This window comes from Sus scrofa, chromosome 1 (genome assembly GCF_000003025.6).
Source record: "Sus scrofa isolate TJ Tabasco breed Duroc chromosome 1, Sscrofa11.1, whole genome shotgun sequence".
Classification (NCBI taxonomy): domain Eukaryota; kingdom Metazoa; phylum Chordata; class Mammalia; order Artiodactyla; family Suidae; genus Sus; species Sus scrofa.
The window spans coordinates 139094788-139121020 of record NC_010443.5 but is presented as its reverse complement, the minus strand read 5'-3'; the positions used below and the strand labels follow the sequence as shown (position 1 = coordinate 139121020).

Below are 26233 nucleotides of genomic sequence, written 5' to 3'. Positions count from 1 at the left end.
CACAACTCCCCAAGAAGGTGCTGGTGGAATCTGCTGACTGCTCGGGGCTTCTGGAGCCTTCAATAGGACCAGACCAGAGCAAAAAGCAGAACTCCTTCCTCCTGTAATGTCTCTCCACCATCTGCTACTGACACAGCTCTGGGGCCAGTTGGCTGAGGGAAATAGGTAAAGGGACAAAGCTCCCTTCATAGAGCAGGCAAGCAGGGCAAATTTGGGGCTAAGAGGCAATAATTGATTAACTGGCACAACTTCCACAAGATGTTTATAGGCAGCCAAATACTTAGGACGTTCCTCATCGGGCAAAGCATTAATGGAAACCTAGGTTCCCCAAAGACTTGTTATGAAAGAAGTCCCTTGACTCCTTTTTTAAATTCAGTTGCAGGAGATAGATAGATAGATAGATAGATAGATAGATAGATAGATAGATAGATAGATAGAAGTCTTAGATCTGTATAATATTATCGATTTGTCCTATATAAGTCCTAAATATGTCTTTTGTATTGCAAATACTGCAAATACTTTCTTCCAGTCTGTAGCTTACATTTTTACTCTCTTAATGGTATTTTTTTGATGAGCAGATGTCTCCAGATTTTATAATCTCCCTAGAAGCAACATGTAGTTCTTATTTGCTTCCCCTTTATATTCTTCCCTATATATTAATAAAGCTATAGTCTAAGGTGTTATAACAAAAAGGACCCAGAATTCAGTGACTTGTGTTCAGAAGTTTATTTCTCTTGCATGTATGTAACAGTCCAGATATGGGTGGACCAGGGCTAATGTGCCAGTTGGCTTCAAAGCTTGCTCCATTTCTAACATCCCCATTTCCAGCTGTCAGGAAGAACGACAGAGAGAAACCAGGACACGCAGCTTAGTCTTTAGGGAGATTACCCAAGTCAGTCCCACTCCTGCATCATTGACCCAGACACAGTCAAGCACGGCCACATCTAGCCCTGCTGGAGGGAGGCTGGGAAATGTTATCTCACGTGGCAGTGCAGCCACATATCCAGGTTAAACTTGGGAGTGGGTTCGGGGTCTGTAACTAAAAGCAGCATGAATGGATACATAGGATATCCTGATGTTCTCCCCTCAGGGACATCTTTGAGGCAATACCATGTTTTTGTTACAGAATCTCTGAATTTTTCTTTTTAGTCTCTAAGTCTGTTTTGAATTTCTTCAAAGCTTTAAATTGATAGAATTATAAAATTCAGTATGAGAGAATTAAAGTTGTTTTTATCTTGTAAGTTAATTACTTCTTTCTTTCTTTACCTAAAATAGATGGGTTTTTTCCCCTTCTCTTCAGTTTTCTAAAGCTGTAAGCCCAGGCATTTATAAGCTTTTTATGCAGTAACTTAGTCATAATAAATATCCTTCAGAGTTAAGTTGCTCTATCATTTGCATTGTCTTACCCATTTGAAATGGCATAGCTTAAAATGCTTTTAGAATTGGAATTTACAGCTGGCTCAGTCTTTACACTGTTCCCAGGAAGCAAGCAGCTGCTAATGTTTTCCTTTCTGTTTTATCTTAAAGGCATAAACCAGTTCTGTGGCTGAGTTAGTATGGTTAGTTCCAAAGAAAACACACCTAGACTATATGTAGATAATCATGTTTACCTGACCCCCTGCACCAAATTTTAAAAATTGTTTGGCAACTAATAAATATGAAGTTGTTTGTAGATAATTAAATTAGATAATCATTTTTGGCCATAGTGTCACTCCTTGATTGTTCAAAACTCCATTCCAGCCTCAGTAAGCTTTCCATCCATTCATTCAACAAATACCTGTTTAGTGTCTACTGTGTAGCAAACTGAGTATACAGTGGTGAATGAGCCAAACAAGGTCTTTACTCTTCTGGAGCTAACTTTCGCTTTGCCAGAGAACACTGGTCCGGCTATAATCCAGCTGGCCACCCTGTCTCCAAAACTCTCACCAACTCTCACATCCTCCAACCACAGTACTACTCAGAGATTGTGAACATTAATTCAGGGTGTCTTTCCTTCACTTCATTGCTCAGGAATATACCTTTACTTCTGCTTAACTTGTCTTCCTAACTCCCCATTTGTCATTACTCCCCTCATCTGCAGAGTAATCGTCTAAGCTGATGTGGGGTTTATGGTAGGGACTGGATGGATAGTTACCAGAAGACATCCAAAGCCTCTGCCTGACTTGGCGTTCTTACCTCAGCAAAAGTTCAAATACCACATTTTTTAAGTACTTTACAAAAATGTTGCTCCAAATAGTGATAAACTTGTAACCCAGATGATTTCATTTCTTTAGTGCTAAGGTCACATTCAATGGTATGTATCAGAGAAAGTGGCTCAACAGGCTTCTTTCACTCTGCTGGTTTCTGTATCCATGAGGTCAGAAAGTAATGAGTCATAAAAGTTTGCGTTAGTTAGATTGTCTTCCTGCAAACTACTGGCAGCAGGAGTTGAAGCTAGGGTTTAAAATTCCCACAATGTTAGGTGGGAAAACATAGCTAGGCTCTGGTGTCACCTCTAGTACTGAACTTCCCCAAATTAAAAAGAGATAAAAATAGGAATACAAATATTTCCTATTTTAAAAAATAGCTTCAGATTTTTTATATAAGCTAAAATTGTATTTCCTTCAGATACTTTTTTAAATTGCAGTAACTAGAAAATATACAAAGGTTGGGAAAAAGGGACTTTGAGTAGCTGATGAGAAAAGGGAAGGAGAATGGCCAAGGAGTAAATGAATACATTTGCTTTAAGAAAACACCAAGCAGGGACTGAAGAATTGTCAATGCAGTTGACAACTTTCATTTGTCAGAAAGGCCTGGAGTTCAGCCAAATGAATCAAGATGAGAGATGGGCTGTGAGTTTAATGCGGGAATCAGTGAGCTTCTCGGACCATTCAAAAATCACTGAGTCATGGGCAGGATCCCCGAATGACAGATTCATTGTTGCAGATGCTCAGGTTTTTTTGTTTTGTTTTGCTTTTTGTTTTTTAGCTGAAACTTGTGGGGTTTTAAAAACTCAGGTATCTCTCCATCTCAGTATTTTCTTTTTTTTTTTTTTTTTTTTTGTCTTTTTGCTATTTCTTGGGCCGCTCCCGCGGCACATGGAGGTTCCCAGGCTAGGGGTCCAATCGGAGCTGTAACCACTGGCCTATACCAGAGCCACAGCAACGCAGGATCCGAGCCGCGTCTGCAACCTACACCACAGCTCACGGCAACGCCGGATCGTTAACCCACTGAGCAAGGGCAGGGACCGAACCCGCAACCCCATGGTACCTAGTCGGATTCGTTAACCACTGCGCCACGACGGGAACTCCTCAATATTTTCTAATTCTCTTTCCATCTGGGGACTGTTTAAACATTGCAGTACTTCATTAACACAGCGTACTTGTACTATTTCATTCACTGTATCATAATGTTTGTCATCCACCAAGCATCTTTCTAAGGCTATGTCAGAGAGGCTAGCACCTCTTTTACATTGAACAACCAAAAAAAACCTTTTGGGTAGTGACTGCATGCTACTGTCAGATTTGAAACTTAGGCAGAGCAGGAGCAAAAATGGGAGAGAAAGAAAGGAAAAGACACAAATGAGTACCCATTGTGGGCAAAAGGAGATCCGAGGCTAAACGGAGGGAGAGACTGACAGGTGCTGCAGCAGGTGCTGCAGCTGCTGACCCCTCCTCAGTTATTCAAGAGAGTTCCTGCCTCTCCACTTCAACTTTAGAAGGAAATCCTGCTAAATTGAAGATTCAGACAGCTCCTGAAGGAGGGTGGGGAAAAGGTAATGTTTATGGGTCAGCACTCTTGATTGTGGGCAGTGGAATCCACCGCTTTCCTACTATCTTAAAGCAAAGGCTTCCCTGGAAGTGCTTCAGAGCACCAAAAGAAGGGTGGTAGGCCAGACCTGGGCCACAGTAGAAATCAAGAGATTGAGGCCATGAGGAAGGCCAAAAGGCTGAGAGATGACACCTGTCTTCTCAGCAGCAGCCCCCTAGGTAGCACCTGCTGCTGCTTGTCCATGTCTGCTTCAGGGTCAAATCCTGAGTGAAGCGTCCATTTGGCTAAGCCTTGGCCAGCCCAGGCCAACTGCCAGCAGATGGAGGAGTCTGCCCTGGCTTTCACAGTGGGGAAGGCATTGCCTGACCCCATAAACAGTGGTGATTTCCTTGCTATTCTGAGGGCTGGAGTCTGGGCTGCCTCTGCAATGGCAAGTCCTTACACTAGGATCAAGGAAAGGTGAGTAGAGAGGGTGCCAGAAAACATAGAACAGGTTTGTGGCTTTATGACAGCTACTAAGAAGATGTGAGACTGTGGCCTGCTTCTTGCTACTGGACTAAAAGGGAGAAAGGACGGAGGAGAGTGCCAGGCCGAGTCCTCTCTCTCCTCAGCCCTAGGTCTCACCTTGAGAGCAAGGGTGGTCGAGAGGCTGGGTGGAGGGATAGGCTGGCTTAGCAAAGCCCACTGAGCTAAAACGTTGGCTTCTGGATGTCTATGGAACATCCACGGGCTGGCATCTGGGAGAGCCCCTTTCTCCTTCTGGGGAGTTAGTCTGTTTTTACTTTTTAAAGCATGCAATTTTTTTTTTCTCTCACAAAGTCATTAACTTTAAAATCATACTGAAGTCTGAGTCTGGATCTAGTCTTTCCTTCATTTATTTTCACAATCTTGACTCAGGTGAATTTGGGAGAATAAACTTCATCCCCTTAAATGAATAATAGGAAGCTTTAGCATAAAGTTCAGGCTGAGCCATGGATTTAAAGATATAAATGTTGAAAGGGGATGACGATGATACTTTTAAACTTTTTTTTTTTTTTTTTTAGCCATAGCTCATATACAACTCACCCATTTAAAGCATGCAATTTAATATTTTTGAGTATATTCACAGAGTTGTGCAGCAACACCCACATTCAATTTATGAACATTTTCATCAGCCCCCCAAAAAAACCCTGTACATATTAGCAGTCACTCCCTATTTCCCCTCCACACCTCCTTGTACACCCTAAGGAGCTGCTAACCTACTCTCTGTCTCCAAGTATTTGCCAATTCTGGACACTTCACATGAATGGCATCAAATAGTATGTGCTTCTTTCATGTAGCATGTTTCCAGAGCCATCTCTGAGCTTGGCTCTGCTGCTTCAAAAGAGCATGAATCCTTTCAGTTCTCTTGAGTACATACCTAGGAGTGGAGTTGTTGGGTCATATGGTACTTCAATGCTTAACATGATGAAGAACTGCCAGACTGTTCTCCACAGCAGCTGCACCATTTTACTTCCCTTCAAGCAATGTATGAGGGTTCCAGTTTCTCTGCATCCTGCCATCACTGTTGTCTTTTTGATTATAGCCATCTTAATGTGCATGAAGTATACCTCTGGTTTTATTCCTTATTTGCATTTCCTTTGTGGCTAATGATGTTGAGCATTTTCTTATGCACTTATTGCCATTTGTATATCTTCTTGGGTGAAATGTCTGTTCAAATCCTTGGCTCATTTTAAAATTAGGTTATTTGCCCTTTTATTATTGAGTTGTGGGAGTCCTTCATGTATTCTAAGTATAATTCCCTTATCAGATATACAATTTTCAAATATTTCCTCCTATTCTGCGGGTTGTCTTTTAGGGTTTTTTTGATGTTATCCATTGAAACACAAAAGCTTTTCTTTTTTTCTTTTTTCATTTTTTGTCTGTACCTGTTGCATATGGAAGTTCCTTGGCTAGGGGTCGACTCAGAGCTGCAGCTGGGGCCTATACCACAGTCACAGCAGCACTAGATCTGAGCTTCGTCTTCAACCTACACCACAGTTTGGGGCCATGCTGGATCCTTTACCCACCGAGCCACAACAGGAACTCCCAGAAGCTTTTCATTTTGATGAAGTCATTTATCAATTTTTTATTTCGTGGTTTGTGCTTTGGGTGTTGTGTGTAAGAAGACTTTGCTTAACCCAAGGTCATGAAGATTTTCTCCTATGTAATCTTTTAAGAGTGTTATTTTAGCTCTTATATTTAGGTCTGTGCTTCATTTTGAATTAATTTTTGTGTATCATGTGAAGAAGAGATTCTTAACTCTTTTGAAGCAGCAATAATTGGTGTTTGGTGGCAGCACATAAAGGATGAATAAATAATGTAGATTTTTTTTCTCAATTTGAACTACATTTTCCATAGGGCCACCCTAAACTTCTGAAGTCTTTCTCTCTCCCTTTATATGTTTTTGGTTGTTGATTATTAAAGTTACTATGGCTTTCAAAAGATCCTGTTTCATTGTTTGCATGTGATGCATAAGAATATTATTTAGCATGGCAACCCCAAAATAAGCATTATAAGCTATTTAGTTATATTTCACACTGAACAAAATAATCTGCACTGCCTGGAGTTGCAGTTTAGGTGTGAGCAGACAGTTTTGTATAATTATTATAATAATATCAAAACTAACTTACTGCCATTGCTGTTTGTTCCCTGAATTCTAGTCTTTTAAATCTGGAGCCAATAAAGTAGTGAGCATGCTGAGGCCAGCTTTTAGGAAGAAACATCTTTGCCCTTGCAGAAGTACCTCCTTCTCTTGCAGTGAGAAACACAGGGCTGGTACAAGGTTTTTCCATTACAGGAGAGCCTCCCATGGCCTGGGCTCGTTTCTGAGATCTTACCAAGTTTGAATTTTAGCTGTAGTTTCACTCAAAGACTTGCACCTGCTCTGGTCCTGAGTGTATATCTGCTGTGCTCTTTGCTGCAGATTTCCTCTCTTCATTCCCTCTCTGGTCAGTTATGTCAAGCAGGCTTGAATCCTCACCTTCCTTACCGAAATATGTTCATTCTTCCTTCCTAACAACTCTTTTATCAGTTCTCTCTACCTTCTCCCGAGTACAGGTCTGTGTCATTCTAGCCTAACTTGTAAGCTTCCTTAATTCTAGGGTCACCTCTTTCCTCCCTTAGTCCCAAAACCTCGTAGACGGAAAGTATTCAGTAACTCTGGATGACCTTTAATCCACCACATTTGCACAATTTCACTACTGTATTAATGGTGCTTACCCTCCCCCAGGGTAGAACCATATTAAAATCATTAATACGTGAAAAAGAAGGTATCTGTTCTCCCTTTCCACACAAGCCTTGCAGGGGTGGCTGCAACTGGTTTCCTGCCACTTTGGGTACACATATCTCTGAGCAGCAAATGAGAGATGAGGCACAGTGGGGAGACCTCACCAGGGCTCAGTTCTAGATTTGGGTGTGGATTTTTCTGAAGAATATTGAGGTCCGCACGCTGGAATTCCTCTTCACCTCTGAGCGAGTATTCCTGCACTCTCGGGTCCTTGGTTCCATCCCACCAGACTTGTTCTTTGACCTGCAGTCCCCCGAGTTTTCTGCTTGCCCCTCCATCTTACCTCTTTCATGGCCTCCCTTTGATCTCTACCCAGTTTGGATCTCATGCTTAATCTCATAAATGGCCTTGCTGTCAGCACATATGGATCCCCACTGCCACTGCTCTCTTGGCTTCCCATTTCTGGCATTATCTACTGCTTAAGTCTCCTAATAGCTCACCAGTCATTCTGTCTCCTGATATGTACTCTACACCACTGCCAGAAGGAAAGCAGTCACATAGTACCTGGCCGGGGGTTCTAGAGGCTGGGTAGGAGGCTTATGTCTGCCCGGAGGGGACATCATACTCTAATTGGCACAAGGAAACTACCTTGGCTCACAGTGGACCTGGCTGCCCAAGAGACCTCTCTAAATACCTAATCATTTCATTCCTTTGCATACACTCCTAGCTAAGTCCCAAGCTCCTTAGCACGGGTGGCATACTCTCTGTGACCAAGTCGAACATTTACCAGCCTTGTGACCTGAGTCATCATATAATTTATTACCCAAACTTGGACACTTCTAAAAGGAAGGGGCACTAGTAATTATGCCAGGACAGTAAACTGAGACTTCATGCACCTGTGTGCAAACCCACCATCCATCACATTGGACTGTTGCACTGTGCTGGAACCAAATTGCTGGTCATGTGCCACGACACTGTGTTATTTACAAATTAAGACTTTTTGTAGATTAATTTGACCACCCTGCCGTGAATCTGAGGACATTTTTACTTCTTTCTCTGATTAACTATTAAATGATAAAATCAGGATTTCCCTGGTGTCTCAGTGGGTTAAGGATCCAGTGTTGCCACTGCTGTGGCTTGGGTCACTGCTATGCTGTGGGTTCTGTCCCTGGCCTAGGAACTTCCACATGCCATGGGTGCAGCCAAACCCCCTCCCCTCAAAACAGAAAAAAAAGGGATGAGATCAGAACACCCTTAAGGTCAAAATATTAAGATTAAAATTGTCATAGCCTAAACATGAGATTGGAACGTCTAAATGTTCTTCTGTGCTTCTGGTTACTTGTTCAGTGTACTTTCTCTCGAACATCTAAATGTTCTTCTGTGCTTCTGGTTACTTGTTCAATGTACTTTCTCTCCTTAAAACTTCTCTTTCCTATTTCCCATTTTCCTGCCTTTCTCTGGTTTATTTCCACTATTGTTGAAATCCATCTCAAGGATCATTTGTTCCAGTGACCTTTCCCTGGGTTCAGTGCTGATCCTCTTGTTCCCAAGCACCCTCTTTGTATGTAAATTGTACCTTCATTGTACGTAAAAAAGGCACATTAGAGTCATGTTCAGGCCTACCCTGTCCACAGAGTATAAAGGTCCTTAAGGCAAGAATGCTGTCTTTTTAATATTGGTGCCTATCATAGTGCTTGACAAATAATAGAATATCAGTAGATACTTGTTGATTTGAACTAATTTGAATTCTTTATAGTAATACAACGTTAATTATGCTTGTCCTTTATCGCCTAGAGAAGTTTCAGGATACTAGTGAAGGTTTATACATACTAGTGGAAGTTTATACATACTTTTATGAGGTTGGCCTTTAGCATGTTGAAGTTGTATAGATTATTGTTGAATTATTTTTATACGATAGAATCATATAAGAGGAAGATACATACCCATAATATTAACGTATGTTGTGCCAGGACTGTGAACAGTAGTATGTTAAATTTCAGTTTGCCATGCCACAGCCAAAATTGTTCTGAGAGTGTTGGCAGAGTAATTCTCATTTAGTTCAATAAAGAGCCATGAAGCCAATTAAATAACAGTACTCTGTTCTTGCCCTTTGTTCAAAATTCTCTGGTTTAGGTGTTTCGAGTAAAATTGTCAACGTGTCTCATACATGTTTTAAGTATTTGTTTTATAAATGTAATGTATTCTTTTTCCATCTCTCTAGAATGTTTCAGACATTTAAAGAATGGTTTTGGTTGGAAAGATTCTGGCTTCCTCCAACAATAAAATGGTCAGATCTTGAAGATCATGATGGACTCATCTTTGTGAAACCCTCTCATTTATATATGACCATTCCATATGCTTTGGGCTTGATGATTATCAGATATTTCTTTGAAAAGTAAGTAGTATTTGTATGTCTTTTTTTCCCATTCCTCTTCTTTGCCCCACCTCAGAATAAAGAATCCTGGTTAATTCCTAAAAACTCTATTCAAAGGTTGCCACTAATAGGCTACAGATTCTTGGGAGAGTTCATAAAATCACATGCACATTAAATGTTGTCTAGAAACTGAACAAATAAAAATTAGAAATACAATCTCCTCAAGTACATTAGTTTTACAGTGAAGAAAATTGAGATCAGAGAGGTTAAGGACCTCAGAGCTTATCAGCATCAATGACAGTAGAAGAACCCAGTCCATCCACTAGGTACCACATTGTCTGACAATGGATATGCATCCCCATGCCCTCTGTCAGCAGTACTAGGAGTCTCTATGACCAGGGGTGCATTATCATTTTAGAATGCCTATAAAATAGCAAAAATGGCTCGTTAAAGACCAAATGTAGTATTGCTTTATAGCATAGTTTATTTTAAAGGTTTATTGAAAGTTTTAATAGCGGGCCTTCATTCCAAAGTATAAGGAAATCAAAGAAGAAAATATCAATTTGCTTTCTCAGAAAAGCAAACTTCTTTTCTCTTTCTTAATTTAATTGAAATAGATATTACGTCCAACCTTTTCATTAAAACTGTTCTAGTGTTATGATAACAGAAGATAAATGTTCATCTATAATCTCTGTAGTTTATCTCTATTTCAAAAAACTGTTATTATCACGTTAATTTTTTGGAGCAAAAAAAATGTTCAAATGTCTAGAGTTGGAAAAACTTAAGACAGAATCTGATAAAGATCATTTCGTCCAAGACTAACTGTAATGCAGAGCATATGTTTATAACTATTTGTAGGGTCCTTATCTCAACAGTTAGTTTGACCAACTCTGTTTCATGGATTCTCCAAAAGGTTTTTGTACAAATAACAACTTTACTTGGCCAACGATATACTATTGCTATTGGGAGGAAAAGAAAGCCCCTTGATACCATTAAACTCTAGCCAAGAACATTTGAAAATGTTCTTCCTCTTTGACAGTTAATTCTACTTTTTACTCATATGTTTGGATTTGTCAAAGAATATATAAATAAAGAAGAATTTTGCCACTGTACTTCCAAATTAGCAAATTACTCTGCTTTCCTGAAATACTTCTTTTGCATTGTGTCTGGTGATCTTTGAATCTGGCATCCAGGTCCTCTACTTATTTGCACTGCACATTTCCTACTTTTTGGTGGACAGCTCCACTTTTTACATTTTGATCAGACAGTGAAATAGGAAAATTTTTTGGTTGCCAAAGCAGCACAGCTGTGGAGGACCAACTTGTTATGTCCTGGTTGTGGCCTCTCCAACAATAATCAGGAAGGGATTCAATCCTCTTTTAATTCCTAGGACCATCCTTGCTTCTTTTTAATGGATTAAGTATAAGTCTATATAACATCTTTCGTACCTCCTTGTAAAGTTAAATCCCATTAACTCTTTCGTAGCTTTTTGCATCCCAGGATGCTACAGAAAAGTGTGGTTGCTCCACTAATCTCGTCTCTCTCTCTCTCTTTTTTTCATATCTCTTTTAATGCAATAGAAGGAGGGAAAATTTAACTGGGAGAGAGAGCCTGCTTTTTGGATTATAAGTTTATATTTTTTTAAAGGGCTTATATATTATTTGCATTAGATTAAACCACTCAGATCATAAATAAAATGTTATTTACACTTTGCATTTGAATAGAAACTTATAGTTTAAGAAGTACATCAAATAATAAATGGTGTGATCTTAGTTAAGAAAATGAGAAATAAGTGACCTGGCCACAGTCACATGGTTAGAATGTAAGAAGTAGATCTGGGACCTGAACCCATGTGTTATGATACTAGGTTCAGGATTGTTGGGTTTTTATTTTCCCCTGTATCAGCACTTCTTGGATTTTCACAGTGAAATATTCCTGATGGCAAAAGAGAGTAAATTAACATCCTTTGGAAATGTAGGAGACGTGGCATAAGGGGCTAATAGCAAATGTGAACCTTTCAGAACTATCTTAAAAATTTGTGTAAATTTGACATCATGTTTCAGCTATCCTAAGATATATTTATCATCAGAAAGCTTCCTTCCTTTGGCCTGGACTGTTTGTGTTATGCCTCCTCATTCTAGTAAGGGACCAGAGGTTGTGATTTTACTGGCCTATTTCTGTCCTTGAGTCCTAGCTAAGCACCATTTCAGGCAAGGAGGTAAGTAAGGTCCCTTCCTAGAAGGGAGTGGAGAGACAGAATGGGTAAAGAACAAACAAGTAGATCACTTGAAAGTGACTGACACTGGCTTTGTATTTAGAATTTCTTTCCTTGCAAATTTTAGTTTGTGCTTTATGTTTCGATTTTGCGGGGGCAGGGGTATCTAGAATAACAATTTCTAACAGGTATATCCAGACTCTTCTATACATTCTTTTTTGTGTCTGAAGTATGATTTAGGGGGAACTTAAGCTACTCAAATTTAAGCACTCAATGGAATAAGCATTATGGTCCCAGAAAAGTCCAGGGCAGGAGTGAGTAGTAAAATCAGAAGATAATCTTTTTTCTTTTACTTAATGATACAATGAATAGATTCCTCCCTCTATCATTTCCACTGAGCAGCATGAGGGCCTGACAGGAGCTTTAAGGAGTTGAAAAATTATCGTTATTAACTGTCTTCAACAGAAACAGCCTTAAAGTACCTACATTGGACTTAAGTGTTATCGGAGACTTGCATTGCCTCAGATATTTTGTTCTCCCCTTATAAAACCCTCTGATTAAACACTGGTCAAAGAGTCTTTCAATTCTTAGGAACTGGGAATCAGTAGGTTATTGTTTCTGTTTAAACTTCACATGCTTAATATCTGCTTAACATTGCCTTCTTTTATCTATGAAAGAATATTGAGGGATTTCCCACTGTGGTGCAGTGGGTTAAGAATTCAACTGCAGCAGCTCAGGTCACCGCAGAGGCGTGGGTTTGATCCCTGGCTCAGCACAGTAGGTTAAAGGATCCAGCATTGCCATAGCTGTAGCTTATACTTAATCCCTGGCCTGGGAACTTCCATATGCTGTGGGCACAGCCATTAAAAAGGAAAAAAAAAAAAAAAGAAAAAAAAATGTGGTGGGAAGTGCTCTGAGATTCCTAGGCTCTTGGCTCATAGGTAACCAATGCAGCACAGAGCGAAGCAGGAGCTACAGGGGCTGTCTGTGTGTCTGAATGAGGCCAGTTGAGAGCTCAGTTCTGTAATAGTGGCAAAGACTCATTCTCTGATATTAACCTCATTTTGAACCATTTATGTGGGGGCAGAAGGTCACATTCTCTTTTCTTCTTCTTGGACCTTTTCCTACTATTCCATATCAATAAAATGAACATTCAGGTAAGTTGTCTCTAAGGTCCTTCTAAAGCTAAGGCTGATTTCCCTCTTCTTTTCAGTTCAGTTTATCAAACATATGTTGTGCTGCTTTATTCTTTCCTTTTTAAAGTACGTTTTTAATTAAGTACCTATTCATATTTATTTATACTCATATAAGATGAAGTGTTTAATTTTATAGATTTATTTGAAAAGAAAGGTTAATGCTGAATAGAAACTGTATTTCTATACTTTCTCTGTTTTACTGAAAAGGTAGTTTCTGTCCTTGAAGCCTAAACATGTTAAGAAATAGGACCCTATTTCTGTTTCTTCTTTAAATTAATGATTTGGCTGTAGATGTGTTCCTCACATCAACAAATATGCTCTGGATATATACTTTTATCCATTGTGTATACTTCTCTCTCACGTGACCCTCTTGAGAGGAATATTATGCTTAATTTGGATTTGAGATTGGTTGTATTCCCTTACCAAATAAATTGCCTTTCCTTAATCCTGCTTTGCTTTTTCAATTTTTGCTAATTTCCTCATTTCTAGCATTTGAGGAGATAGCATTGAGTGAGTATGATTGAGGACACTGCCATATGAAACCATTTTGTATTTATGTTATCCTACTAGTAAAAGCAATGAGTGTTTTCTTCAATAAAAATTTTCAACTTCTAGGTTAGATAAATGACCCAATTCTATTATTTATCCAAAACCCTGTCAAATATATTTTTTGAGACTTTGTTAGTCTTTAAGATCATCTTAGTTTTTATTTTATTTGGAACTTTTATGCAATGGAGGAATTAATCAATTTATCCTGAATCCTAACATGCTGTCTTTGGTTTGTATTAGATATTTTGATTGATTGACTTAATTGCATTAACTTTTTCATTAATTATCTTTTATCCTCATTTTCTAGTCCTGTTCCCATTTCTGCTGTATATTTTTAATGGCTTTTTGTTTGTATGACCCAGTAAAATGTGAATATAAACATAAAGTGCATGTATTATTGGTTGACATAAACAGTATGGTGATAAGACTTTCTTCCATTTCTTCTTTTTTTTAAAAAAATATAGCACTGTGCTTTATGATCTAGCTACATTGCTCTGTGTACATCTGGTGCATAATTAGTTTGTTTTTATATGTCTCTGAAATGTATGGGCCGTTTCCAGGAGAACTAAGGCCATCTGGAATTTGGATTGGCTTATACATTTTATCAGAGTATTTTATGAAAAATGTATTCAACTCTATGGTTGTAAAAATGAATTTAAGGGCTAAATGATCATTTATAACTAAAAATTTCAGCATTTAATTAAACACAGAAACATCTAAGTCAGTGCTAGAATAATCTGACCTGGCAGACAATAGAGTCTTTGTTAGAACTGAAGGAAGAAATAGGGACATATCATGAGTTTTAAAAATCAGCCTTACCGAGCTATGATTTACAAACAAGAAAGTTCATCCAAAATTTGATGCATGTTGACAAGTGTATACAGTCATGTAACCATCACCACAATTATGATGCAGATTTCCATCGGCTGAAAAACTCCTCTGTACCCTGTTTGGTTAATCATTTTCCTACCTGCTTCTTCTTTGCAATCACTGAAATGCTTTCTGTTAGTATAATTTTGCCTTTTCTAGGATTTCCTATAAATAGAATGATATAGATTATAGTCTTTTGTGTATGATTTCTTTCACTTAGCATAATGCTTTTGAGTTTTTTTTTTTGTTATATGTCTCAGTGATTACTTGTCATAGCTGAGTAGTCTTTTAAGATGTTGACATACTACAATTTATTACCCTTTAACCAGTTGATGGAAATTTTGGTTGTTTACATTTTTTGTCTATTACTAATAAAGCTTTTATGAACATTTGAGTAGAAGAATTTTAGTGGGTTTATGCTTTTATTTTTCTGGATAAATTGCTAAAATGTTTGTTCTTCAAAAGATGTTGTTAATGTATGTATATCTATACAACAGGGTATTACTCAGCAATAGAAAGGAATGAACTCCAAATGCATTCATGTATATGGATAGATATCAAACAACATTAAACTTAGTGGAAGAAGCCAGGCACAAGCAACCACATCTTATATGAATCCATTCTGTTAAATATCTAAAAAAGGCACAACTGTAAAGACACAAAGTAGATTAGTGATTGTGGCAGGATTGACAGGGAATAGGGATTAAAGTAAATATGCATGAGGTATTATATTGGGATGATGAAAATATTCTAAAGCTGACTCATGGTGATGACTGTACAACTTGGTAAATATCCTGAAAGAATCACTTGAAAATAGTCTACTTGAAAATGGTAAATTGTATGATATATTAAAAATGTAGTAATAATTATTTTAAAAAGATGTCAATAAAATGAAAATATAAGACAGACTAGAAGAAAATTTATATGTTCAAAACATATGGCAGGGACTTAAATTCAGAATATATATTTAAAAACTGTCATAATTCAATAATAAAGAAATAACTTGATTTTAAAAGTAGACAAAAGATTTTAGTGAAAACTTCACCAAGAAGGTATACACATAAAAAGTAGACAGGGAAAAAGATGTTCAACATTATTGGTCATTAGCAAAATGAAAATTAAAACCACTATGCATTAGAAGATAACAAAAATGTCATAGAAAGGGCATCTGAAAATTCTCTCCTTCTTCATAAAATCAGAAAACTAGAAAAAATTGTCAAAATCAACTTTTCAGAATTAACCAAAGACTTGCAGCTATCCAGATTGTTATTTAAGAAAAATAGCTGACTATTGGAAAGAGCAGCAAGCTTTGTGGCATTTTAATTTGCTCTATCTATCCTTTCTTTTTCTCCTCAGTGATAACCTTGAAAAACCAACAACACCCAGTTTCAGTGGAATCCAGTAGCCTGGCAGCCACTGAAGGAAGCCAAACAGAGCTGGAGCAGAAGAGAGTTCAAAGCACCATTCCCAGAAAATTGTCATTATCTGCCCTGTCTGGTAGTTCTCCGGAAGGGTGCTATTCGCAGGCTCTCTTTATTTGCCTTTTCCCTTGAGGAGGGAAGAAGGGGTAGCTGTCTAAAATGTTTAGAGGCAATTGATTAACTTTGAAACTGCCTGAAGTAGTAGATAGCAATTGGGGCAAACAATAAAGTAACCAAAAAGCTTTTCTTTTTAAAGGATAAGCTGGGAAATAAGATGTCCATAGGGGGTTCTGAAGAGCTCTGACATATTCTTGGAAGTTAGAAGGCCAACTTGAATTTGTAGAGCTTTGGACATGCCCAGGGCCATTCACATGCTCAAGAAAGATCTGAGTAGGCCTTAACCTGTCACCCCTAGATGGCCATGAACCTTTGTGCAAACAGAAAGTGAAGCCTAATGTAGAGTTGTCAACTGCCTGGCTGAGTGTTGAGGGTGTGCCCCAAAATGTACACAGAGCCCCTTAGCAAACACTGGGAGACTTACTGGTTCCAGGTATTTAAGGAAATATGTCTAATTATTAAGAGACTACTAAAAGCAAATCTAGAGACTTTAGTGCCCACACATGACAAAGAATACAGACTTTAAAGATCAGTTCAAAAAAACAAACAAATGGACAGCAAAAACAGCAAGCTCTGGGGGAGGGGATAATATGATTTCCAGAGTTGTCACATTACATTATTTAACATGTCCATTTTGCAACAAAAAATTATGAGAGATGCAAGACATACACAGGAAAAAAAAAAACACATACACAGGAAAAAACAGCAATCAATAGAAAGTGTCCCTTGCAAAGCCTTAGATGTTGGACCTATTAGAAAAAAACTTTAAGTAAGCTATTTTAAATGTGTTCAAATAGATAGAGAAAACCATGCTTAAAAACTAAGGAAAGAACAGTGTTAACCATTCAACAACAATGATTGTAGACTTCAATAAAGAGATAAAAATTTTAGGAGGTCCCATCATGGCTTAGTGGTAATGAACCCAACTAGTATCCATGAGAATGTGGGTTTAATCCCTGGCCTTGCTCAGCGGGTTAAGGATCTGGCATTGCTGTGAGCTGTGGTGCAGGTCACAGACATGGCTCAGATCTGGGTATTGCTGTGGCTGTAGTATAGGCCAGCGGCTACAGCTCTTATTTGACCCCTTGAACTTCCGTATGCTGCAGGTGCAGCCTTAAAAAGACTATATATATATATATTAATTTTTTATTATAAAAAGAAATTAAATAGAAATTTAATATATATACATATATATATATTAATTTTTTTATTATAAAAAGAAATTAAATAGAAATTTGGGACTCGAGAGGTAAAATAACATCAAAAATTCACTGGAGGGCTTTCACAGCATATTTGACCAGGCAGTAGAAAGAGTCAGCATGAGGAACAGAAAAAAAAAAAATGTAGAAAAATGAAGAGCCTCAGAGACCTGTGGGACACCATTAAGCATAGCAAGATATGCATAATGGGAATTCCAGAAGAAGCGGGGAAAATGAATAGGATAGAAAATATTTGAAGATATAAGTGGCTAAAAAATTCCCCAAATTTTATGACAAGCATCAATCTGTACATCCAAGAAGCTAAACAAACTTCTAGTAGGATAAACTTCAAGAGATCCATATCTACAAGCATCATGAGCAAACTGTTAAAAGACAAAGAGAGAATCTTGAAAGGAAGAATCAAGAGAATCTTGACAGCAAGAGAGGAGCATCTCAACACATAAAAGGGATCCTCAATAAGATTGAGTTGATTTCTCATCAGCAACTGTGGAGGCCAAAGATAATGTGAGGACAAATAAAGGAAAGAAAAAAACCATCTACCAAGCAAAACTATCCTTCTAAATGAAAGAGAAATTAAGATATTCCCAGATAAACAAAAACTGGAAGAATTTGTTGCCAATACCTATCCTATGAGAAATACTAAAGGGAGTCCTTCTAACTGAAATTAGAGGACAAAGGCAATAACTTGAATCCATGTGAAGAATTAAAGAGCACCAGTAAAGTTACTTACATAAGAAATAAAAAGAAAATGTAAATTCATTTTTGTTTGTAACACATTTTTCTCCTGATTTAATAGGTAACTGCATAAAATAATAATTTTAAATTTATGTTGATGAGAACACAATTTGTAAATATGTAATTTATAGGACAGTAATAGCACAGAGAGGGGAGGTAATGGAGTTTTTGAATAATGCTGATATAATTTTGGTATTAATCTGAACTAGGAAGTTATAAATTAAGATGTTAATTGTAATCCCTAGGTAATCCCTAAATCGCTAAGAAGATAACTTTTTAAAATAGTAAAAAGAAAGAGAGAATTAAAAAGGTACATTATAAAATATCTGCTTAATTCAGAAGATAGTAATGGAAGAATAGAGAAACAAAAAAGGCATAAGATATATAAAAACAAGTAGCAAAAGAGCAGGTATAAATCTTGTCTTATCAGTAATTAATGCAATTTACGTTAAAATGTAAATGGATTAAGTACTCCAACTAAAAGGTGTAGATAGGGAAATATATCATCCAACTATATAGTTTTTACAGGAGATGTACATTAGTTTCAAAGACATAAATTAATTGAAAGTAAAAGGATGGGAAAATATATACCAGCAAAAGAGGGTAACCAAAAGAAAGCTAGAGTAGCTATACTAATACCAGACAACTTAGTCTTTAAAAGCCTTTAAATTATTACTAGAGACAAAGGATATTTTATACTAATAAAGGGTAAATCTATCAAGAAGATGTAACAATTTTAAACATATATAACTACCAACATAGTCCCAAAATACTTAAAGCAAAAACTAACAGAACTGAGGCGAGAAATTGACCATTCAACAACAATGATTGTAGACTTCAACACCAACTTGCAATAATGGAAAGAACAAGTAGCAGTAAATCAACAAGGAAACAGAAGACTTGATCAGCACTATAAATAAACTAGATCTAATAGACATCTATAAAGAACACCACCAATAATCACAGAATATGGATTCTTCTCATGTGTACAGGGAACATTCAGATCATGTGTTAGCCCCTAAAACAAGTCTCAACAAATGTGAGAAGACTGAAATAATAGAAAATATGTTTTCTGACCACAATGAAGTGAAATCAGAAGTCAGTAACAGAAGTAAATTGAGAAATTAGCAGATATGTGGAAATTAAACAGCATACTTTAAATTACCAATGGGTCAGAGGACAAATCACAAAGTAATCACTTGAAATGAATGAAAAAGCACCATACCAAAACTTAGGAGATTCAGTAAAAGCAGTGGTTAGTGGGAAATTTATAGCTATAAACACCTATATTTAAAAAGAAGAAAGATCTCAAATCAATCTCTACCTTAAGGAACTACGGGGGAAAAAGCAAACTAAAACTAAAACAAGCTGAAGTTAGGAAGTAATAAAAATTAGAGCATAGAATCAAAAACCCCTACTTATCCAATTGAATTGCTAAAATTAAAAAGGCTGGAAATACCTTCTACTGGCAGGGATATGGAATAAGTGGAACTCTGGCACATCATTGGTGGGAAGGTAAAATGATATAGCCACTTTAGGAAACAATTTGCCAGTTTCTTTTTTATTTATTTATTTAGTCTTTTTAGGGCCGCACCCACGGCATATGGAGGTTCCCAGGCTAGGGGTAGAATTGGAGCTACAGCTGCCAGCCTACACCACAGACACAGCAACACCAGATCCGAGCCGCATCTGCAATCTACACCACAGCTCATGGCAACATCAGATCCTTAACCCACTGAGCAAGGCCAGGAATCAACCCCACAACCTCATGGTTCCTAGTCAGATTTGTTGCCAGTTTCTTATAAAGTTAAATGTATACTTGCCATACTACCCATCAATCCTATTTCTAGATATTTACCTAAGAGTCATGCCTTTTTTTTTCCCCCGTAAGTTAGAATTTCAAATAGGGCCATAGTAATTTCTCTAAGATAATATCACCAAATAAAACTTCTAATAACAAAACTCTTATTTGTTTTAACCCCTGGTAATCTTAAAAATGAAACTCTACGTGGAATGGTTTATCCTAGTTCCTGGATCTTGTGTATACACATTTACACAGGATGGATTTTAGAACTGTGCAGGTACAGTTGACCCTTGAACCACAACGGTTTGAACTGCAGGCTCCACTTATAAGCAGATTTTTCTCAGTAGTAAACACTCTGGAACTAGATTACAGTTGGTTGTTTCCACAGATGCAGAACATGGAGGAGCCGCATATGTGGGGACTGACTATAAGTTCTATAAGGAGGATTTTTGATTGCTCTGCTGAAGGTTGACACCCCAACCACTGTGATGTTAAAGAATCAGCTGTATTTTGGTTTTTTAAGTTAATGCTTGTATAAAAGTTCTCACATTTTGCTCTCTTTGAACTCTGTAAGGCAGATACTGGCTGTAGGTAGCCCAATGATTGATCTTTCATTTGGAATCTAAAGTTATAGCTTGAGTTTTCTGATGACGTTGTGGATTCACTCTGAGATTTCAAACTTACTTCTGTTCTTATTTTTGCAGATTTATTGCTTCACCTCTAGCAAAAACATTTGGCATTAAAGAACAAGTGCAAAAGATTACACCGAATACCACCTTAGAGAAGTTTTTCAAACAGTCCACAAGGCACCCATCTCAAGTAAGTACAAATTCTTTGTTTTTGGATTTAAAAATCTCCTTTCTTAATGATTCTTTCAGTCATCTGTGGCTTACCTCATCTGAACAAGAATTCTGTTCCAGTTGAGCAGCAAATGATTTGATTCATTTGGATTTTTTTCTCCATTGATAGGTTATACAACATTATAAGCATAACATAAAGTGACAGATATATATTATAATATAAAATAACAAATGTTACTAATTGAGCTCTTGCGTTCGATTATAGTATTGAATACTAACAACCAATGCCATAATTTGGGTATTAAGATCAAAGTTTAACTTTTAATGGTGGAATATATACTAAGTATACCAATGAAAAAAGATCCTTGTTAAGGCAAAGTAGCCCATATCTGACACTTTTGATGACTGAGGCACTGTCAGTATATGCTACACACCCTATGAAAGTATCTGTTGGGTGGTTTTCATAAGCAGGACACTATTTTATCCAGGGCCTCAAAATACTCCGAAACATACTGTGCCCCCGCCCACTCCCCAGAGATGGAACTATCAGGAGAGTCACAATACTCTTCTCAACATGAGATGTACTTGATGAACTGTTGTAGTGCACTGTGTGTTTACATACCATAGAAAAATGTTTTAACCTAATAGTTGTAAAAAAAAAATAGTGTCCAGACAGGTTTAATTTCATTGTATATCCATATTTAAATGAGAGATGAGATAAGAACTTCTCTAAAAAAGTGTCACGCCCGCTGCAATGAACACAGATAGCTCTCACCGGTAATTTTGAAAGTTGAGGGTATATGCTAACACAGCTTTAGGATAGATGGATTTTTTTTTGTGGGGGTGGGAGGGGGAACACATGCAGCACATGAAAGTTTCCAGGATCGGGGTTGAATTGGAGCTGCAGCTACCAGCCACAGCCACAGCAATGCCAGATCCAAGCTGCATCTGTGACCTCCACCAATAGCTCACGGCAACGCCGGATCCTTAACCCACTAAGCAAGGCCAGGGATTGTACCCACATCCTCATAGACACTCATTGGGTTTGTAATCTGCTAAATCACAATGGGAACTCCTGGATAGATGGATTTTTAAGTTCCCGAACTTATCTGCTCAATTCACTTGCTTCTGTGATCCTTTCTATCATTGGTCTGATGGGCTCCCTGCACAAAGACACCATGTTGAGATATAACCACATAGCACTAGGCATTGGGCCCAGAATTATTCATGGCTAGCCAGCACTGTCTCTAACTTGTTCTGCCCTCATCTTCTGTATTTGCATTTTTTTTTATAAAATGAGGACAGTCTAATAAGCCATCTCCACATGTTCTTTATGTCTACGTGCTCTAAAAGACTGCAGTCATCTAAATACTCTTGTTACCACTGGTGATAGTAATACCTCAAAACCATTATACATTTTGCAGAGAGGAAATTATTTAACTGTGTTTGTGAAAGGTTAGGATTCCTTCAGAGAGTCCTTACTATCCTTCTCTGTTTCTATCTGAGACTATGTAACCTTGGTAATACCTTGTATAAGATGTGAGGAACAGTTCTAGCTATCAGTTACTTGCTCTGCTTGTTGTAGCAAGAGCTTCTTTTCAGCTTTTCAGAATATTTAAAAATACATAGAAAATTCAGCTATTACCAAGTTTGCCTGCTTTGGAGAGAAAATAGCCATGTGACAGTTAAAGAAAAACTAAGAAAAGCTGAAAGAGAATTAGCAATTAGGTCATCTTTCCTTTTTGGAAATAATGAGGAAACTAAGGCTCAAGAGAGGAAATGAACTGTCGAAGGTCATGCAGGTAATTAACGGCTGAATCTAAAGCTGGACCATAGCCCATGGTTCCCTGTCCTGTGCTGTTTCTACTGTGAATAGAATGTTAAACATCTGTGAATAGAATGTTAAAAATGTATCTCAAAGGCTGGAGCTGTATTTGCAAGTAACTGTTGTAACTCACTTGACAGTACAGTATGGCTTAGTATAGATATAATTTGGACATTTGCATAAGATAAAAGAAGAAATGTTATATATCAACCCCAGAGCATTAGAAAGTTTAATCTACTAAACCATGAAGATGAAGAAACATAGTTAAGACAGCTAATTTATATTGTTCACAGATTATAAAATTGAGGCAATATTTGTATAACAGATCAAGAGGACAAGTTGGCCAGTAAAATACCCACAGATTAAAGGTACTAGAATTTAGAAACATAGGCTATAGTAGAAGAAAACAAAATTTATGACTTAATAGAGATTTCAGATATGCAGCCCAGAATAATACCTCCACACATTAACTTGGCCAATGTCACATAGATAGATAGCACTTTACTTAATGTATAGCTGAAGCAGCACATGCTGCTGGGAGGAGTCAAAAACTTTGTGCTCATTCAGGGGATGGGTGTTAGCTATAACAAAGTATTCCAGACCTGTAACAGCAGGACACTGCAGTATAAGGGGGTACGTAACCCCTGACTTATTAAAACACTCAAGGACACAGATCTGAGGAGGCTTCTTCAGCTGCTATTGCTGCATCAACAAAACCAGAAACACTTAGTGTGTGTAGTGTCAGTCTGTGGCTGGTTAGCACAGCTGGGTGTAACGTGGTAATTGATGAGATCCAAAACACCAGACTCGTGAACCACTGGGGAAAGTTCTGAGCTGTGATTTTGCACATGTCTTTTGTGACTGTGTATGTGTGGTGGCATGTCCACTATTCGTGTGTGTGTGTGTATGTGTGTGTGTGTCTATATGTGGATCTCAACAATAGCTTCAAAATATCCTAAGAGGGAACCATGATAACAAACCAACAGCCTTGGCCCACAGATCGATTTTCCTGCTATTGGTAAAATGAAGTAACAGCACAAAGCGTTATCTAGTCCTTTTCCTCATCAAAAACACAGTGATCTCTGATGCAGAACAAATGAGTGTGCAGTTCTGGAGGAGAGCTAGAGAAAACTTGGCACCATAAGACGGACACAAAGCAGGTCTTGCGGGCCTAGGGACATTCCAGTTTGCTAGATTCTCTCTAGATACACTCAAACATTTCACTCAAACGTTTTCAGAGCAAAAAGCTCTCTAGTCCAGTTTATTTTACAGGTAAGACATGTGAGAGCCAAAGGGTTGAGTGTGGTTTCTGCATGGAGGAGCCAAACCTTGTGGCCGCATTCAGGGCCCCTTCTTTCCATCACACTGCTGCTCCCTGAGGTTCTTCACTCTCTGCAGTGTCTACCTGAAAATATATATACTGAGGATAGACATATGTGAAGTCAGACAGATTAACCACTCTGCCTCAGCTTTCCCTCAGTTTTATGCTATTTTATTTTTCTCATAGTAAAGCTAAGAGTAAACTGAAATATTTCTTGTATTCAACATTGGAAAACAAAAGGTCATTAGGACTGGTATCTCAAAAAAAATTGCAGAGCTTATTTCCTTGTGGAAGTGAAAAATACTGTAGGTTTAACATATAAAACACGCTTGTGTTGAAAGAATACAACTTAAAATCCCACCATGAAGTAGAACTGGTCCACCTGGTCATTGTTTCCTGTCTGGCCCTGGGAGAACTTCAGATTTGTGACCTTTGAGCTAATCCATCATTGATATTGTTTTCAATTTTAAATCATAACCTACAGCTTCTGCTTCCCAGAAGAGAAACAATCGTTATAATTATAGTCTGCAATCCTTATTTTTTATGACTGGAATTATTTCAGATTAGTTTGAAATAGGATGTACATCTGATTAAATGTGAAAGTTCTGGATCTGTTAGAAAGATCATGTGAAATAACAGAAACAGCAAAAGCCTAAGTTCTTATCCTCACTTTGCTTCTAGTTTTAGGTCTTGGACAAGTTATTACAAGTATCAAGGTCCCATTTTCCTCATAGGAAAAAATGAAGAGATTTGGCTTGATTGACGTATTAAACTGTACTTCTCTACCTGAAACCTGGGGGGCCCTAAATAAAACCAACTAAGGGAGCCACACAGGCAACTTGAACATATGGGTTGCCTCCAACTTTGGGAGAGTCAGCATTCTGGGAACTAACATTCTCTCTGTTTGAGGGTGTGTGTATGTGATTCCACATGCAGAAGAGGTGAATGCACTGGCTCAAGGTCTAATGCAGCATCTCCACTCCAGCGCACAAGCTCTTGTAACCCAGTCTCACTGCTTTCTGATACCTGCCAGCCTGACTCTGCTGATATGCACTCAATTCACTTGTTTTATCCCCTTTCAGACTGATATTTATGGACTGGCAAAGAAGTGTAACTTGACAGAGCGCCAGGTTGAAAGATGGTTTAGGAGTCGGCGGAATCAAGAGAGGCCTTCCAGGATGAAGAAATTCCAGGAAGCTTGGTAAGGATAGTAAAGCTTTTGAAATGGTATCATTTTATATGGAGCAGAATAGTCACCTAAGAAAGAATCCTGAGTTTGCAGCAGAAGAAGGGTTTGAACCCACTCTGTCATCTACCATCAGGAGCTTTATGCTAGCCATTCATCTGCCTTTTGTGCTCCACTTTCCTTCTCTGTGAAACGAGGTAAGATCTGAACTCTCTCAGGTGAACAGGAGATGTTATGCACTTATCTTGAAGTCTAGAAAGATCATAAACATGTCAGAACTGGTGTTTATCTTTTCTAGGGTAGATCTTGGCCCTAGCTCACCAGGCTGTCACGTGTTTCCACTCACATTATAGCTATTCTGACATTGTAAGAGCAGAGAATTCTGAGAGGTACTGTCCTCCTCTCTCAGCCCCCCACCTTACCCCACCCCCGCCTGGGGACTGGGCAGTCAGTTCCTCTAGTTTCCCTGCTGCTTTAGCAGGGGTCAGGTAGCCACATAGGATTTTTTTCTGGGACTGGCTACTTCAAATACATTTGGAGGGCTGTGAGACTATATCACACTTATTTTTGGTTTCATTTCAACTCTGCTTTTTTTTTTTTTTTCTCTCCTGCAGAGCATTACAGTACTTTAGGTCACTCCCTTGGCGGCAAAAACTGACACCTGTGCCCAGAAGAGAGACTAGGTCATTGTACCTACTTTGTTCCCCTTCTTTACATCCAGACACACATTAGTTGGGTTATGTTTGATGCCACATTCTACATGCCAGTAGTGTTCCTTTTTTGCCTGTTTTCTTAAGGTCCTCACATTGACTGGTGACTTTCACCAGATTTTTTTTGGAGGGGGGGGATGAATAATTTTTCTCAGATTTAATTTAACACATTTCCTAATATTCTTTTAAGTAACTGATAAATTATTTTGTTTTGCTTTTTTGCTGTAAGACATGTGAAAATGTGAGGTAAAAAGTTTTCCTGAGTGTGTTCTTTGAAAAACAAAAAAGATTCAAAATGAAATAAGTACTTCACAAGTGATAAACCCACTTGTCATTGGCATCTCCCTTTATAGTCTCCCACTAATTTTTTTTAAATTTTTAAACCTTTGTTTATTTGCATTTTAAAAAAGATTATGTTTCACAAGATATTTTTGTTTTGTAGAAATAGATAGGGAGCTGATGTAAGACTCTCAAATAAAGAAACCAAGCCTGTGGAAGACTGTTAATGACTTCCTTTAACTTAACCATACATTGCCGAGTACTGTCATCTAGCTGTGAAACTGCGTTTAGAGGCTCAGACCAAGTTTTCACAGTGTCTCGAAATAAACATTTCTCATCCCAGGCTTCCATTGCCTGACTCCTGACTCCTTTGCCACCATGGCTAGGGGTGTATGCCCTGGTTTCTTTTCTGTTTATGAGTTTTAGCCCTTGAGGGACTGGTTAATATTTTGTTATCATTATGTCAGCTTGGCCAGAGTGAATCTTTCTGGACCATCATCACAAAACACAACATAACACAAAAATAAAGCAGATCTGGCTTCACATTACATCTTCCTGTTTTCCTGCTTTCCTGCTTCCTTCCTTCCTCCTTTCCTTTCTTTTTCTTACCTTAA

General features: G+C 38.0%; 1 protein-coding gene across 2 annotated transcripts in view; it reads left to right on the top strand.

Annotated features, from left to right (window-relative positions):
• Positions 1–26233, top strand: part of CERS3 (ceramide synthase 3) — a 127227-nt gene that overhangs the window by 33810 nt on the left and 67184 nt on the right. For both annotated transcript variants that reach the window (XM_005659788.2, XM_021098471.1), the window contains 3 exons: positions 9219–9392; positions 20203–20317; positions 24527–24645. In XM_005659788.2, coding sequence (XP_005659845.1) covers positions 9220–9392; positions 20203–20317; positions 24527–24645 — 407 coding nt within the window. In that variant the 5' untranslated portion in view covers position 9219. The remainder of the gene's footprint in view (positions 1–9218; positions 9393–20202; positions 20318–24526; positions 24646–26233) is intronic.